The sequence below is a fragment of the Meleagris gallopavo genome, chromosome 13, assembly GCF_905368555.1.
Source record: "Meleagris gallopavo chromosome 13, MGAL_WU_HG_1.1, whole genome shotgun sequence".
Taxonomy (NCBI): domain Eukaryota; kingdom Metazoa; phylum Chordata; class Aves; order Galliformes; family Phasianidae; genus Meleagris; species Meleagris gallopavo.
In genome coordinates this window covers 18,386,166-18,402,755 of record NC_139416.1, presented here as the reverse complement: position 1 = coordinate 18,402,755, position 16,590 = coordinate 18,386,166, and the positions used below count along the sequence as shown (strand labels likewise).

Here is a 16,590-nt window from a genome sequence, read left to right as displayed (position 1 = left end):
CAACACAACTGCACCTACACCTTTCCAGGAGGACACAAAGAATGCACCCAGTGTGGAGATGGATGGATGTCTTTACATTCCCTGGTTTGCAAAGGAAGCACGCATGGCCCTGAGGCTCTGTGCTCCTGTTTCCCAGCCTGTCTGAGCGAGGCAGGTGGGTGAATCCCAGGCAGGGCAGCCAGCAGTTGGTTACTGCTGCAAGCAGTCGCTGGCACTCAGCTTCTGAATTTGCAATATAAGGCACCAAAACTTATAGGAAGGCTCATCACACCTTCAAGTCTGTTTGCATACAGGCAGGAGTTAGCGAGAGACCCTGGCAGCGCACTTATGACCGATGTCAGGGCTTTTCACCCTCTGTTCTCCTACCTAGCCTGCAAAGTCAGTCCTGATGCACAGAAGCGAAGTTCCAGCAGAGGACAGACATGCCTTCACACCTTTTAAGACCCGGCAGGCGTAACTCAAGCTCCCAAGCCTACCTTGTGCTCTGCAGTGCATATTTGTAGGAGGTGGTTGGTTGTCGTGCCACATTCTGAGAAAGCTGCCGTGAGCCACAAATCCCAAGCAGTTTTCAAACAAAACATTTACTTATTTCCATGTTGAACGCCTCCTATAAGCTTGGCCAGTGTCATAGCTGTCAAAAACATCTCCAAATAAAATGTGGCATTTGGAAGCCATGAGATGTGTGCAGGTCCGTTTTCTGCTGGACCACAGACTGTCTTCAGGATGGGTATCTCGACCCAAAGGCCAAGATTGCTGCCGCAGCAACAGAGCCCCCACAGCAGCTACAGCCGTGCAGCTGCCCCTGGTGCACAGCAGCCCCTCGCAGGGGAGCAGCAGCAGCCCCACAGCCAGAGGCTGCCGGGTTTATTTTTATCTGCATGTAGAATACATGCATACATTTTCACTCCTCACTGTTGCCTCACAAGACATCCTCCTTGAGAGGACTGCTCATCATTATAATTCCAACATGACTCATAAGATATTGGTGTTAGTTACAAAGCCTCGTTCCAGCTAAGTAATTAGGTGGGATCGAGCTTTCATCTTTTCTAAAATATGTATTTTTAATTCTCAAAAGTGACAAAGGCATGTCAAATCTGCTGCTCTAAAGGGATGCTCAGAGCCAAAAGCCCCGAAGCAGTTTCTCATGGAACAGATAATTTTAGCATAAATATGACCCACAACAAGCACAAATACCATCCTTGTGAATAATTCTAACAATACGATAAAGAGAGCGCGGGGAGGAAAAGCAAGCATTCAAACTGAAGCACATTCCCGAAGATCACAAGACCATTAAGAGCAAACCTTTAATTTCATGCTTCATTGCTAAAAGACCAAGCGACTCAAAACGGCCTCACCCACGGCAGCCAGCTGCTGTCCCCGCACACCTGGACACTGCACCAACAAGTCCAACGTCACATCTAAGCTAAGGGGAACCTCCTGGATTTCCTCAGCACAGGCACAGCTTTGTGAGCTAACGCACATCTCTCGTGAGCTGCGTTATTAAGAACAACCCCTGCAGAACTTCCCTCGGGAACCTGAAATGCTTTGGGTACCTTTAAGGAAACTTGCCACATCAAACCTGCTCCTAACACATCAGACTTCAAATGAAACTTTGTGTTTTCACCTAAACACAGGCCAGTGTTTATATACGCTGCACTATAAATAGCATTAAAGCAGAAACTGACAAATGCCAGAAAGATTAGCCTTACTGCAAGGAAACCGATTCTTCCCGGGGGATGCAGCTTCTCCCCATGCTCACTGCCGTTCTTAAACAGCTCAGGCTCCTTTCTTACTGATCAACTCATTGCTGTTGCTGTGTTTGGTTTTCCTTTGGTTGTTTTTTTGGTAGTGGAGTGGGGTTTTTTATTTGTTTTTTAACACATATACACTCCCTTCTGCCAGAATTTTGCACTTATTCGCATGGAAAACATCAACAAGAAAAAACAGTTATCTAAATGTAGTATTGCATTTGAAAGCAAAAATAATTTTTAAAAAGTTAACGTGAAAAATACATAAACAGAATTCCTGTTTTCAGCAGGCACTGTGCTGAATGAAGGAGCCAGGCTGCAGTCAGCTGGCAGCACCAGTGCCTCCTAATTTACTGCTGGTTTTAAATCCCCTTAGAGAATGCACCCGTTGATCTCGAGTTTCTGTTCTTCTCTACCAGCAGCTCCATGTATACCCAGCATTTTCCCTGAATACATTTTCTTTATTCCAGATAGGAAGAGGAACCTGCATTTCAGGACTGTTATTACTGTGAAGCATAAACAAGACGGACCAGCCCAGCTCAGCAGCAGCCCTGAGCTGCTCACATCCATCCCCACACAGCCACGCTGCCAGCCATCCCACCCCACTCACAACAGCCTCCCAAATCCCACACCACCCCTCAGAATATCTCCCTGCACCCACCAGGTGAGCCCAGGCTTCACAGATTCTATTACTGAAATCAAGGACACATAGGGACAGGCAGATTTACACCAAGTACTTTAAGCGTCGAGTTCCTTCACCCGCCCTTTAGCCAATTATCCCAGCACTGTAATCTCTCTGCAATCAGCTGCCCGTAACTTTGATGTTGCTGCCAATTACATTGCCACCTCAGAAAACTGCACTTCACGTGGCCGTCCTGCCAGAACAGCCCAGATCCCGAGTCCATATCCAAGTGCAAAATTTCAGATCCTCGGCAAGCAGACAGCTAGAGGTGGCCTAAGCCCCTCAGAACTGAACGTTCCTCTTCTGGCTTTGGATATGTCCACAGAAACTCACTGGTGTGCTAACCTCCCAGTGACACGGGGCAATCCCCCTTTTGGGCAGGCCCCCACTGTCAGAAGATAAACCACTGCCAGGTAAAAGCTCTCTCATTAAATAGTATGAGCCTAATGCTGACACGGGGACAGATGCTCCTGCTTCAAGTAAATGGAAGGTGGCAAGAGGAAAAAGCAGTTTCCTCAGAACAGCTCATGAAAGGAGTTGAAAACAATCGGCGCAGCTGTAGCCCAGCAAACCCAGCACACCCAGAGCCAGCATTGCCTCACATGCAGCAACTGCAAGCCTCCTCTGTAGCTACTCACATGGAATGAGCCTTGAATGACTCCTCAGTTACATCCCCATAGAAGTTTCAGCTATACAGGTGAAGAGTTGTGATCCCAGCAATTCAGTGCCTCGCTGGCTCACTGTGCCAGAACTGGTTTATGACACTGCAGGAGGACTCATCTCCTCCCCAAGCTCTGGGAGGTGGCTCGTTGGGTGCAGCTGAACCACCACAAGTCCCAAAGCACAGCCAGGCCATCCCCAAAACCCTCAGCCCCATCCCAAAGTATCAGCAGTGCCCTGCGTGCAGAGCAGCCATGCAGGACAGCACGGGGCACAGCCAGTGCCCTGGGGGCAGATAGGGCATTCCCATGGGCTTTTTGCCTTTAAGGGTATGTACTGGAAATCTCTTACCACTTCCTCGGCCTTCTGAAGAGCAAAGACAATCCTTGTGTTTAATAAGCTGCCCGCACAGAACGGCTGTCCACTTCATCCCCACCAATACAGTTCTCCTCAACATGGTTTAATACCCGTGCAGATTTGGCTGCTTCTCCCGAAGCCACTTCCTTGCTGTAGCACATGACAGTCACACCAGAGATTAGACAAACCTTGGTGCACTCTTTTAATCAGCTGGCAGCGTGCTACTAGAAATCTCTTCTAATGAGGTACTCCGAGCTGATCAAAAAACAAGCAAGCAAACAGGCAAAGAGATGTTTACATGGAACTAAATTAAAAAACAATTAGAAGTACACAAACATGCAGGTAGCTTCAGCTGTAGAGGCTGCAAGTGAGGAAAGTACAGTGGAGCACACATGCTCTGCAAATGAAGGACACTAGAAAGAAAGCAAAGAATAAATAAACCACCAAAACCAGTGTCCATGCTGCATGCATCCCCAGGCAGCATAAAAAAATCAGGTTCAAAGCGCCTGTGCACATACAGATTTTGTGATGCTCGTCAATTCACACTGAAGTGTAGGGTTTGGAGCTAAACCTGTATTACAAGGTCTCTGCTGTCACACCCCACCCCAAAGTTAGCTGCTGTTTAATGAAGCTCTGTGCGCAATTGAGGTCTTTCAGAAATGTTTGTAGAAGGCACTAAAACCAAAATCTATGCTATATCTGAAAAATCAAAGCTTCTGATCCTTTCAGAAGAACCCACATGTTTTTGTTGCTTGTTTTTGGTTTGTTTATTTTTAACTTGAAGTCTGGTTCTACCCACAAATCCAGTCTATGACAAACAATATAGTTGCATACAATAAACCCAGTCACTAAACAACACCACAATAGCTCAGTTCACAAAGGGTTCTGAAAGGGAGGTGGGAGTGTTACATCAGCTCTAAATACTCAACACACAAGCAAAGCCTTGCTTTGTAACAACATGTTAGCGTCAGGAGACCCTGATGGATTTTTCTGTAACAAAAGCTTGGGTGTGGGAACACTTTCAAGCAAACTATTTCTCATCAGGAAGAGCCTGTAGGAGCTGATCAGCTCCCTCCATACACACACCAAGGGAAACCAGGTCCTCCCATATACCCCACGTATGGTTTAATTGAACAAGTTCGGTTCTCACAGTACAGAATGATGGGATGTGCAGAGATCGTGCAGGGATCGTGTGCACCCAGCCCATCTGAGCTCAGGCCTGCAGGGAGATGCAGGCAGGCAGCCTGAGGCTTTGTGCCCCTAAGTCAGCAAGGAGAAGCGCTACAGCCACGCTGAGTGCACACCTCCACACACGTACAAATGGCACAGGATTTGTGCACAACCAGAAGAAGGTGCAAGCCATCAAGCTGACGGGCTGAGGCAGAGAACTCCTTCATAGTCTTGATGCACGCATCCCAAAGCGCATTACGAAGCTGTCAGCATGATTTCTCCTATCTCTGCACACGCAGAAACTGAGCCACAGGCAGGCAGCAGCTGATGAGGCTGCCCAGCCACCAGCACACAGCCGTGTCCATGCAGGCCGGCGCTCAGTCTGCCGGGCAGCACCACAGCAGTGCTTGCACGACGCCTCTGGGGGTGTCTCAGAATAACGTGATTAAACACAGGACTCAGCCCAAACCAACGCTTAACCAGGTGACAAACATGTCTGGGTTATGTCCTTCCCCGTGCACGTCCTGTGAGAAGGGCATCCTTCAGAAAGGACGCACCGCTGCCTTCCTTCAGCTGCACCTCCAAGCAGACGGCGGTGAAAACAAGTGAGTGAACTTGCTGCCTCCCTCGCGTTGCATCATCCACGTCACGAGCAGCGGCTCTGTGGATGGCAGCACAGCCGAACACCGGCAGCGAGTCCTGCCTCCAGTGCTCCCATTACTGTCAGTACTGGCAGAGCTATATTGCCGCTGCAGCAACAGTGGCAGGTTTTCAAAGAAACTGCAGTGCATACAAGGCCGTTTTACACAACCGAACATAAAATCTTCCTTCCAGTTCCCTCCGGCTTCGGACAAAAGCAGTGAACCCTAAATCAACACGACTTGTGAGCGCACAGGGAAAGGCCGATGCCATCGTTCTGCCCACAGCAGAAAACTTTGATTAAGAAGTTGACGTTGGTGCAACTCCCCTGTGAAGCAGCAGCAGAGGAGCTGTGCTGTGCTGCTGACACGCGGCACAACGCACGGCACATGCTGGTGAGCAGGAGAGGAGCTCGCTGACACACAGCCGCCTTTACTTCAAACCAAGTCCATCAGCAGCATATTACTAACCAACTCACTGGTTATCGTTGCCTCTCATATTGAAAAATAAATAATATCCAAAAGGTTTTTTCCTCCTTTTTTAAAGCTGCAAGTGTTGAGACCAAAAGTGCTCGTATTAGAAGGGTAACTGTGCCAATAATTTATACCTGAACAGAAGTCACTTACTGCAGTGTTCCACCAACCTTCAGAAAAGCTGCTAATCCCAACATTCAGGGTTCTGCTCAGCAGGGTAGGGTTGAGAAATTAATCCTTTTAAAGTTGAATTTCAACAACTGACAAAGGCATGTGTTAGCTGAACTCTATTCATGGCACACGTCCAAATATCAAATAAAGCTTTCCTGGCTGTGTTTCAGTCATCCTCATTCACAGCTCAAAGAGTACTTTTATAAATGCAGACAGACAGTATAAATCCTGGGTCCTGTTTGCATCCAATTTTACAAATCTCAGAAAGACAACAACTTTATTTAGTGAGTGTCACTTCAAGAAATGGACCGGCACTGACTTACTAAGAAGTCTGTCCTACGCCATTGTAAATTCCAGACTAAACTCCCAGAACTCAAAAGAAACTAATAAAACACAGCGGACAAAGCAGCACAACTGAAGAACGACAGAAGCACAGACACACGGACCCAGCCGGGCACTGCTCAGCTCCACAGCCAAACCACCCCGTCACATCCGAGGGACTTTGAGGAGCAGCAGTGTTTAAAGAGGCACATTGCTCATAAACAACCCAAAATTGAGAAGAATGAAAAGAAAACAACCCAAAGCTGCCGTATTTTAATTTTCCAGCATGCAGGAAACTGAACTAAGTTTGGCCTTTGGAAAGAGTCCAAATATGATAGGTATGAAAATTCAATTAAGGAATTCAAACAACTCTATTTTTCCACGTAACAACAGTAAATAACAATGTTATAACAGCAGCGACACTTTGTCATTCCAAGCAAACCTGAATGGAAAGGATACTTGGTTTCCTCCCCGTCTTCATTCTGCCACTAAAAAGCTTCAACTTCATTTCCCAAATGCCCAAATTTTGCACGTCCGAAGAACAAGTATTAGCAATACCTACTTACCAACCACTTTAAAAGATTGATACTGTGCCAAAATCAAAATTCACCAGAAACAGAGGTAACCAGGTGCTCCAGCCAGTTATATCAGTTCCGTAGGTGCAAAGCACCACCTGCAGTCACAGACAGAAGCCCTCTGATAATCCACACACCCTTGTCTCAGGACAGTTTCTCAGCCTCTTCAGCTTAGCACAATTTTTTCCAGTGGGCTTATTTTTGCCGTCTCTTACATTTGCTGTAGAACAGCTGTAACAGCACCCACTGCTGAGCCACCAGCAACAAAAAGACAGATGCACCTTTTCCTTTTGAGCCATACCACGGTATCTGACCTCAAAGAACGGCAGCGTGTAAGAATTCAGACTTTAAATGCATTGCAATCACCTCTCAGATCCAGCATTTCCTACGTAGTGAAGACAGGTCTGGAGGCCACATTCATGAGACTTGGCCTGGGGCAGCGTTTCCTACCATGGACCACCCGGAGCCCACAGGCCATCAGCACAGCCCCTGGGCTCACTTCAGTAAGCTGCTGACATTAAAGGGTGCTTTCATGCACCTTCCCCAAACTGAAGAGCACTTATGCTCCCTTACCATCACTTTGGTTCCTAACTACAATTCAAGTACTATGTTTGATGAAAAAGTGGGAAGCCAAGCCAAACATTTAACAGCAAAACGTGGATAAAAAGTTCTTTTCTGTACTGCGGAGCTAAAACCCCCAATGGAATCAGAGGAACAGCAGCAATGAAAGAATGAGTGGTTTAACTAGTCTGGAATTGCCAAGTGGTAGAAAACATAGGGATGCTAATGCCAAATCAAACTCAACAGAGATATCTTTTCTCTGATAGCAGCAGATTACAAGGAAAGCTTTACAAGAACCAGTAAGCTTTGCACAAAATACCCTCCAGGCTCTACAAGCAGCTGCAGACTGGCTCCCTTCCTTTGTGCTTCGCTAAGCAGGTGTATCCCTGCAGATCTGACACCTCGAGTCATCGATCCTTTTACCACCCAAAACATCAATCGGCTATTTCTGAAATTAAATGGTGTACAAAAAACAAACAAACAAACAAACAAACAAATCTTGTTTTAAATCACTGCCTGCTCATTGCACCGGGTATCTTTAACTCTGAAGCCACAAAAAACTAACTAAAAAAGCAAGGCCTGTTTATCTGTGCTTTATCATCCATGACCCCCTCCATTCGATTCCTTGGTTTTGCATGTGCAACACTTTGTATGTGCTAAAGCTCGATGAGGATCCATGGAAAGATAATTTAACAGAAGACAAGCCTGCTGGGGGTTAGGGTTCATGGGGGTAATCAGCTGGCTGCAGGTAACGATGCTTGCTGGACACCCCAGCAAAAGCTTCCTGGGACTCAGACATGCCCCACTGAGGGCCACCCGCTGCAAGGGAGCAGGGCATCACAGCCTCCCTGCTGCTATACTGAAGACCTCTCCAACTCCATTAACTTGCCTTTCCTTACTGAACTTTAAAGGGAGGAGTTCCTTCAGCAGGTACTGGTATCCCACTGCATCAGGCACCTGCTCCCAGTTCCCAGGGCTTCAGCTTTCTTTCCTGTTAAAGCTTAATTCAGTAAACATAAAACCCTGCAGATTCCCTGGCTCAGGGGTAGAAAGGTGATCTTCTGAAATGAATTCTTTTGCTATTGTATTAATGTATTGAAATAGCTGCACAGCACGCAGTACTTAATTTTACCCTAAACAATATAATCCCTTCCTTGCTACCACGCCTCTGAAAGCACCTTTTCTACTGAATTGGCAGCACGCAACTTAAACAAAGTGCTGAAGATTAAACTGAATCTTTTCAGGCCACAAAATAAGAAACCAAATGATTTCCCCATCTGATTGAGGAGCAGCTCCATCCCAGGTACAGCTCAGGTTTCAAGGTGAGGCAGAAAGCCCCATCTAGAATACAGATGCCCTAAAACAAAAACAAAGCCAGACTTTTACCCAAAGGAAATCTGCATGTAGGCAAAGGAAGGGCACATGCTCATTCAAACATACTTACAGCCAAGAGCTGATGGAAGTTCTACCAGCAGCAAACGCAGAGAAGAGTTTAAAACTGCTAATGGAGGCACGTGCCTGGAGCACCAAACTCCACAACACAGAGGAAGTCAGTTCCAAAGGAACACGCTTCTGCTGAACAGGTGTAACTCCTCTGCTAAGGGAGCAGCAGGGCTCCAGCTTCCAGTAGGGTCCGAACCTGTCAGATACCTTCAAGACAAGAGGCAATAGGACACAAAACCCATATATTTCCTACAAATTCTGGGAAAATAAACTGCTACATTCAAGAGGAATAACTCACCCCAATAAGAAGAGCAGGTGCAGATTGACACTGGACATGAATCGCTGATGTGAGAACTCACAAAAGTCCCAACAGCAACAAGAACACTTCAGAATTCACAGCCTGACATCCACGTGGGCCCTGAGGATGACGAAAGGACTGGAGCAGCCCACACAAGCAAGGCTGAGGATGCTAGCCACGGCCAGCCTGGGGTCAGGACAGCTCTGGGGTCACTCCTGCCTGCCCCACTGCACACAGCATCTTGCACAGCCTCCATCAGTGAGTGGTCGTATGAGCAGATCGTGTTCCTCTATGCACAAGGAAATACAAACTGCCATGGGTTCATGGAAACTACTGAACTCTGCAGCTTATTATTTTCCAATCACTTTGTAATGCTGCTATCAAAACTTGCAGATTCTTCTGCTCAGCAAATCCATACAAAATATCAGGGCTCCGGACAATGCGACTGAAACAACTGGTGTGTAAGTGGCTGTTTGTCTGAACTGGAGCGCAACTCCAACAAGTGAAAACTTTCTTTATTGTTGCCTATAAATCTTTCTTTCCTACATGCCTCATCTTGCCAAGCACTGGCATTGATTGCTATCCGTCTGCCTTCTGTTTGCCAAACAAACTTCACCACAACTCAGACCTGCCTTTAATAACAAACCTCTGCATTATTTGGTACATTGCACCAGTTCCATAAACTTTGCAAGGTGACCCCAAATCCTTTCCAATTGTCTACAAAGCAACTGCAAAAGCTCTCCAGTTGCTGTTGGGACAGCTGACAGGTGGGACTGGGAGGGCAACTGCTCAGCACACCCACCCCAATGGGAAAGCTTTCCCCACACTGCTGCTACTCAGACCCAGAGCCGCACAGCGAATGCAGAAAGTACCTGAGAAAACCATACAATGTAGCAGGGAATAACCAAAATGTTCAGGAGCTGGACTGGACGGCCCTGTGGGTCCCTTTCAACTTGGGATTCAATTCTATGAACAGATGCTGAAGTTTACATTTCAAGCCCTGCTGAAGCGCCGCATGCTTTTGCAAACAGCAGTTCCTTTGGATTTTACCAAGCCCAGCAGCCTGTTGTGATACAGTTCAAAGTTAGACCCATGAGTTCACTGCAGTCAGTCTTCAGATCAGCTGCTGTACTTACTGATGAGAAAGCCAAATCTTATCCAAAGAATATTCACCCTCATCAGTTTACTCTTAACATAAACACAGGGAAGATAACAGAGGTGATAAAGCACAGAGGGACGAGCACATACCTTACTTCACCTGCACTTTGGCCACTCACCAATTCCTGCTAAGATTAGCAGCATATCTGAACTTCAGAATGAGGTCAGGCCACTGTCTTTTAGTGTGAAAGAAATCATTACTACTCCTTCAGAGTCTATTAGAGCAAGTATCAAAAATGTAAGAAAAACAAAGAAAAACAAAGTTTCTCGAGCAAAACTTAGTATAAGGAACGCAGAGGCAAAACCTTACGTCCACAAAGTATATAATGAACTAAAAAAGCTGAAGATGAAGGCGAGAGGAAAGGAAAGGAAAGCATTGAGAAAGACTTTCTTCCTCTGCAGCATATCAGCAATCAGGAAAATCTGCACAGCAGCTGCATGTAGTTTTCCAACTTCTGGATCCCAAGAAGCCTCCAATGCAGAACGCACAGCTTGGAACAAGGAGCATCTCGTCCTGACACAGAGCCACACGGCTGGCAGCTCTGCCCCAAGGCCTGCCTCCCCAGCACCGAACCCCAGCCCTCATTTGCCCTGTTTTCTCTGGATACCACCACAGCGTAGCTGCACAGAAAGCCAGATGAGGGGCACAACATCAGAAAGCCTGACTCAAAGCACAGCGTACTCCTAGACTGGTTTCCCAATCCCATTCATTTGGAGACATAAGACGACGTTGTGTTGGCGCAGCGTATGGAACTGGGAAGGAACACACAGCAGAGTGAGGGGCTGTTCCAACAGAACTTTCTAATCCTGGTGAGAAAATCTGGGAGTTCAACACCCTGTCCCAAATCCAGACAATCATTTTGCAGCAACGTACTCCATAGCTCTGATTTTAAAGCCAATAAGACAGATGGACTCAAAGGAGAGTCAGACATGTCCAAGGCTGGCAGAACTCACAGGGCTTTGGAAGAACTGTGCTCTGGTCACCATGAGCCCGCAGAAAGAACCACTCAGCACAGCCTGTCTGCTTCAGCACCTTCTTGGAGCTCCTCAAAGAAGCTAAAATGTGTTATTTCTACTCCTGAAAACTGCTCATATTTGTTCTGAAGTTCAAAAGTAAAAGCAAGCTCTTGCTGTTTTCATAAGGCATCCGTTCCACTCTTCTTTGATCATTCATTGCCTTGCTAGAGATACTTCTTGGATCATGGAAAGAAAAAGAATTCTAGTATAAAAAAAAAAATTGCTACAAAGCATATGTAGTGCACCAATAAATCCCAGTGGGCACAAATAGATCACAGTCACCTAGGCATGGAAGGAAACCGAGTTTTGACTACGTGACATTTTCAGGGCAGAGGAGCTATTCAGGAGACCGCTCACATTTTTCTTGTTGCTTTCAAGCTCCAAAAAGCCCTGCAGTTTTACAGGTATTCAGATGTGACAAACAAAACGGGGAAAAAAAAGAGTAAAGAGCTCTGGCCTACCTGCTCCAGTGAAAAGATGTAACTTTTACTACATGTTATTTTTTAGCTGTTCAAAATGAAAGCACTAGCTAAATTAGCACATTTAATCAGTTCAGATTTAGTGCTTGACATTGAATGAACTGCTTTGATTGCAATTTTGTACCTCTGCCTGTTCATAATGAATAGTTAACTTTGTTATATTTGAATGCTGCGTATGATATTCAACCACAGAACAACCAGCCTCAAGGTTTTTGGTTTTACACTTCAGTGATTTTTCTACTGCATTACCAATCTGTATGCACTTTTGGGTTGTTTTATTTCAAAAAGGTCAGTATGTTATATAAAGAGCAGAAGACTGAAATTTATCCCACCTCTATTATCCATTAGCAGACACATCCTTTGACAACGGTTACAAAGGATCTACTTTTCAGAAGTATCGGTTATGTATTCTACACTAAAAGCCAGCTTTCCAGTCCTCAGCACTGCAGAGATGAGCTCCAGAGCCGCTGCTCAGCACTCACAGCCCTGGCAGCTGTGTCCCAAAGGCCGGGGATCCCACAGCCCGGGGATCCCAGCTGCTTGCTGGGCACGCTGAGCCAGATGTGGGCCCACCCTTCCCACAGCTAGTTTCCACACGTCCCTTCCTTGAGTCAGCGTAAGTCATTCGAGGAGACCCACAGCAAACTCCATCCGCAGTCATAAAACCATAATTTCTCTTCTCCTCTTCTTTTCTTTTTTTTTTTTTTAAAGGAGAATGAAGAAGGGAAAACCTGAGTTTGTTTTAACATGATTGTTCCCCAAGCCAGCAGTTCGATGTAGGGCTACAGAAACGTTGGTGTGAGCAGAGCAGTGAGGAAAAGAGAGGGAGGAGACTGTCTGAACTCAGCAAGCGCGGATGCATGCGAGTTGCAAGTACAGAAGTACAAACTGGAAGATAAAGCTCTTGGGTCGCTCAAGGGAAAATATTCCCTTTCCCAAGCTAAACATGAATGGGAAAAAGCACCCTCAAAAGAATAATCAGAGCAAATTTTAGATCAGTGACTCTCTCTTTCAATTGCCATCTCACCTCTCGTCCGTGTGGGTTCAGAAGTGATGTTGGACATTGTGACAGAAACACAAGGACAAGAATCTGCACTGAAGTGGCCATGCAGGGAGAACGTTAACGCGCAGTGACAGCGTGCCGGGTGACGTAACAGCCATGGGGAGCAGGCCAGGCCGTGCCATAAAGCACCACAGCAGCCTCATCCCAACTCTCTGCACACTCAGATACAACCTCTCTGCTTCCCTAAGAGCAGACGGCATGACTTAATCCGAGTGCTAATACTCTTCTGCTCCCCTTTCGACCAAGCAAAGCACAAACATTAGGAAGCTTCATTGACCCCCAGGAAGACCCCAGTCCTCCTGTGCTTCACTCCTGACCAAAACACATCCGTGACCACAGCTGGCACTCACACGCAGGCACCAAGCAATGCAGCCAGAGTCACAACCCAGGGCACGGAGGAAAAGCCACGGGGCAGCCTGTGAGAGGGATCCCAGCTGCGGGGCAGCACTGCCCTGCTCCCAGCACAGCCTCCCCACCAGCACACAGCTCTATGCGGACCTCCTTCCTTTATCTCATCAGTTGTACTTACACTCTGATCCAGGATAAGTTTATCCAGAGCATAAGTGCACGGGATAAGTTTATCTGTACCCATCTATAAAATAAAATGGCAACCAAGCGTGTCCCAATTAATCAGATAACCACTAATATCTTTTCTAAAATCCTGCTAAAATCATGCCAACAAACCGTGCAGCAAAGAGAAGAGATTAATTATTTATTCTGCATAAGTATACCATTCATTCTAACTTCCAATTTAGATCAAAACGTATTCCAAACTAACATCTCCTCCATCGTTCACTAAGACAAGATACAAAAAGCAAATCTTGTTTTAGGGCCTCCCCCCCACTCTATCCAGCTCCACACAGCTGCACCCACAGCTCCTATGGGCACTCCCAGCATGAGCCGTCCTGCGGGCTGTGACCCCACAGCAGTGCCCCCAGAAGAATGTGCTCCTGATGAACCAGTTTGAGAGGCTCTTCCTACCTGAAGCTGACACTCAATCATCCCATTAAACTGAAACAAATCGAAGATGTTGACAATTCACAGCAGGGTGAGTGAGCCCACAAGTTCTAAGCAGTTAAGCGCGAGCCCTTGAGGAAACCTCATTCTTAGAGAGAACACCTTCATGCTGCAATGCTTTACAGTCTGTTTTAGTAACGCATTTCTCAAATTCTCAAGACAACCATTCAAATGATTATTTAAATTGACTTCCTCACCAGCTGTATTCTTATTTTCTTTCTTTGTTAGAGCTGCCCCCTTCTACTGCTGTGGCTAGAGCAAAGCCGGGTGGACACGTGTACATTAGGTCACAGAACCATAAAACATCCCAAGTTGGGGAGGACCCATCGGGACCACGGAGTCCGACAGGGCAGCTCCAGAGCCCCACAGCAGTAGGGCTGTAAGGAGCACAGAGTGCCGCCCCGAACGGCAGCTGTACGGCCCCGAGCAGCGAGAGCTCTGAAGTTGTACTTTATTCGTGAAAGTGTTTTTATTTCTTCTACTTCCAGCGTTACCGATACATGCCTCACAGTTAACGACCTCATTAACGTCAGCTCCAACAATCCTAAATATATATCGAAAAAAATCCCACTTCAATCCTTCATCCAACGTCCAGCACCGCACAGCCGCCCCCGTGCCACACAACGCCGTCTGTCCGGCCGTGCAGCCTCGCACCGCCGCCCGTCCGACCATTTCACCCAACCCAGCGACGTTACGGCCTTTTCAATGACCGGAGCGGCGGTCGCAGCCTTCGTCCCGCCGCACGCGCCGGACGCCGCCGCTCCCCCGGCCTCGCCGCCCCGCTCCGCTCCCCCCGCAGCGCCGTTCCCCGCCGCAGGCCCCGCGAGGCCCATCCGCATTCCCGGGCGGGCCGCGAGCCCCCCGCCGCCCCCGCGGGCAGAACCTGTCGGGACGCATTCTTGAGGCGGCCGCGGCCGGGCCAGGAATGCGGGCGGGCCGAGCGGGCCCGGAGCCGAGCATCCCCGCGGCGGGCGGCAACGGAGCTCCGCGCGGCCCGCCGTGCCCCCCCCACCCCCACAACCGGCCCCCCCCGGCCCCGCTCACCCTTGGAGTAGAGGGACTTGGGGGACTCGAGGTCGAGGTCGGCGCTGAGCAGAGAGATGAAGTCCGAGGGCATCGCAGCTCCGCGGCCCGGCTGGGGCGAGGGGGGCGGCGGCGGGAGGGGGCCGGCCCGGGGGGGGGGCGCTGCTGCTGCCTCCGCCGCCCCGGGGAGGGGAGGGCGGGCACCGGCGGGGGAGAGCGCGGCGCTCCGCTCGCCGCGGGGCGGACCGGGTCGGGCCAGGCCGGGGGCTCCGCTCGCCGTCGGGACCGGGCGCCGCCGCCGCCGCCCGCCGCTGACAGGAACCGGCCGCCGCCAACGGAACGCGCCGCCCGCCCCCTCCGGCACCGCTCTGCGCCTGCGCGGGGCCGCGGGGAGGGGGCGCGCGCCAGGAACGCCGGCGCCGCCGGCCCGCGCACGCGCGGCGGAGGGCGGGGAGACGGGGAGACGGAACGGCGCTGAGACCCGGCCTTCTGCGCCTGCGCGGAGCGACCCGTGAGAGGCGGCTCGGAACCGCGCGGCTAGGGGAGAGGCGTCGCGGGAGCGAGCGGTGCGAGGGAGCTCGTGCGCATGCGCGAGGAGGGCGGGGGGGACGGCAGGCGGAAGAGCCGCGGCGGCGGCGGGGGGCGCGGAAGCGTCTAGAAAGGGGGGGGGGCGGGGCTGAGGGGCCTCGCGCGGAGGTGGTGAGGGGAGGCGGGCGGCCGCGAGGCTGCGTGTGGAGTTCTGCGGCCGGATCCGGGCCCCCAGAGCCGCGGAGATACGGACGCGCTCTGGAGAAGCCAACGCAGGGCCGCTGAAGGGACCGGGAACCTCTCCTGTGAGGAGAGGCTGAGGGAGCCGGGCCTGCCCTGCCTGCAGGGGTCTCGTCGCTGTGTGAAAGTACTGGAAAGGACATGAAAGAAGGGAGAGCCGCGCTCCGGTCTGTGCCAGCCGGAGCCAGGAGCGGCGGCAGTCCCTGTAAATGAACACGGGAGGTTCCCCTTGCCCATCGGCAGCACTGCTGTGCTGCGCAGAGACATGGAGACCGTAGGCTGTGGGCTGCGTGCACATCTCCACAGCCGGGTACCGGCCCGGTGATCCGGACAGAGCCGTGAACTGGCGCCGTGCGCCCATCCTGGCAGGGGCTCTGGCGTCCCTGGGGCGCTGCAGCTCCTTCATGCCGGCAATTAACAAACTGCCTGGAAATCAGCACCTCTGCTGTGCTGTCCTGAGAAGGTGCTGCCAGCAGGTGGTCCGCAGCAGAGAAGGAATGCAGAGTTTACTCCTGAAAGCAGTGAGAGATGGATCAATTAGAGGTGAAGCATATCAAGGCAGACCTAGAGATAGAGGACAGATGACAGCACAGAACGAGGCTAAAAGTGGGGAAGTTAGAATTAGAATCCTGCAAGACCTCAGCTTCCAGCTTCACCCCAGACCCAGGTGAGCTTTAGGCTGTAAGGGCATCTACAACGTTTAATCAAATCTGTCCCTGTGTTCCCACCAGTTGCAGGCTCCCCACTATCTGTGGTTCTGGGCTGTGTGACCAGCAAGTGAAACCCATTCTGTGTTCCTTGCTGAAACAATCGGGACAGCACAGGAGGAATTCAGACAGTTCCTCCTGGGGGCTGGAGGGCACCACTGGCTGGCACAGCCCAGCAGGCTTAGCACCAAATCCCCAAATGTGCCTGGCTTTCAGGGACTGGCACGATTTGGGGGTTGCCTGACGACACAAGTACATGC

The 16,590-nt window shown here is 49.7% G+C and overlaps 1 protein-coding gene across 6 annotated transcripts in view; it reads right to left on the bottom strand.

The window, feature by feature from the left end:
- The window catches only part of NFAT5 (nuclear factor of activated T cells 5), a 58,546-nt gene extending 43,262 nt beyond the window's left edge, over positions 1-15,284 (bottom strand). For 2 of the 6 annotated variants that reach the window (XM_085235300.1, XM_085235301.1), the window contains exon 1: positions 14,877-15,284. In XM_085235300.1, the coding sequence (XP_085091426.1) occupies positions 14,877-14,949 (73 nt within the window). In that variant the 5' untranslated portion in view covers positions 14,950-15,284. Of the gene's footprint in view, positions 1-3,441; positions 3,586-14,876 lie in introns of those variants that run through there. The other 4 variants (XM_085235299.1, XM_010718149.3, XM_085235298.1 and 1 more) reach the window with 4 other exon arrangements.
- Between the last annotated feature and the right edge of the window lie 1,306 nt (positions 15,285-16,590).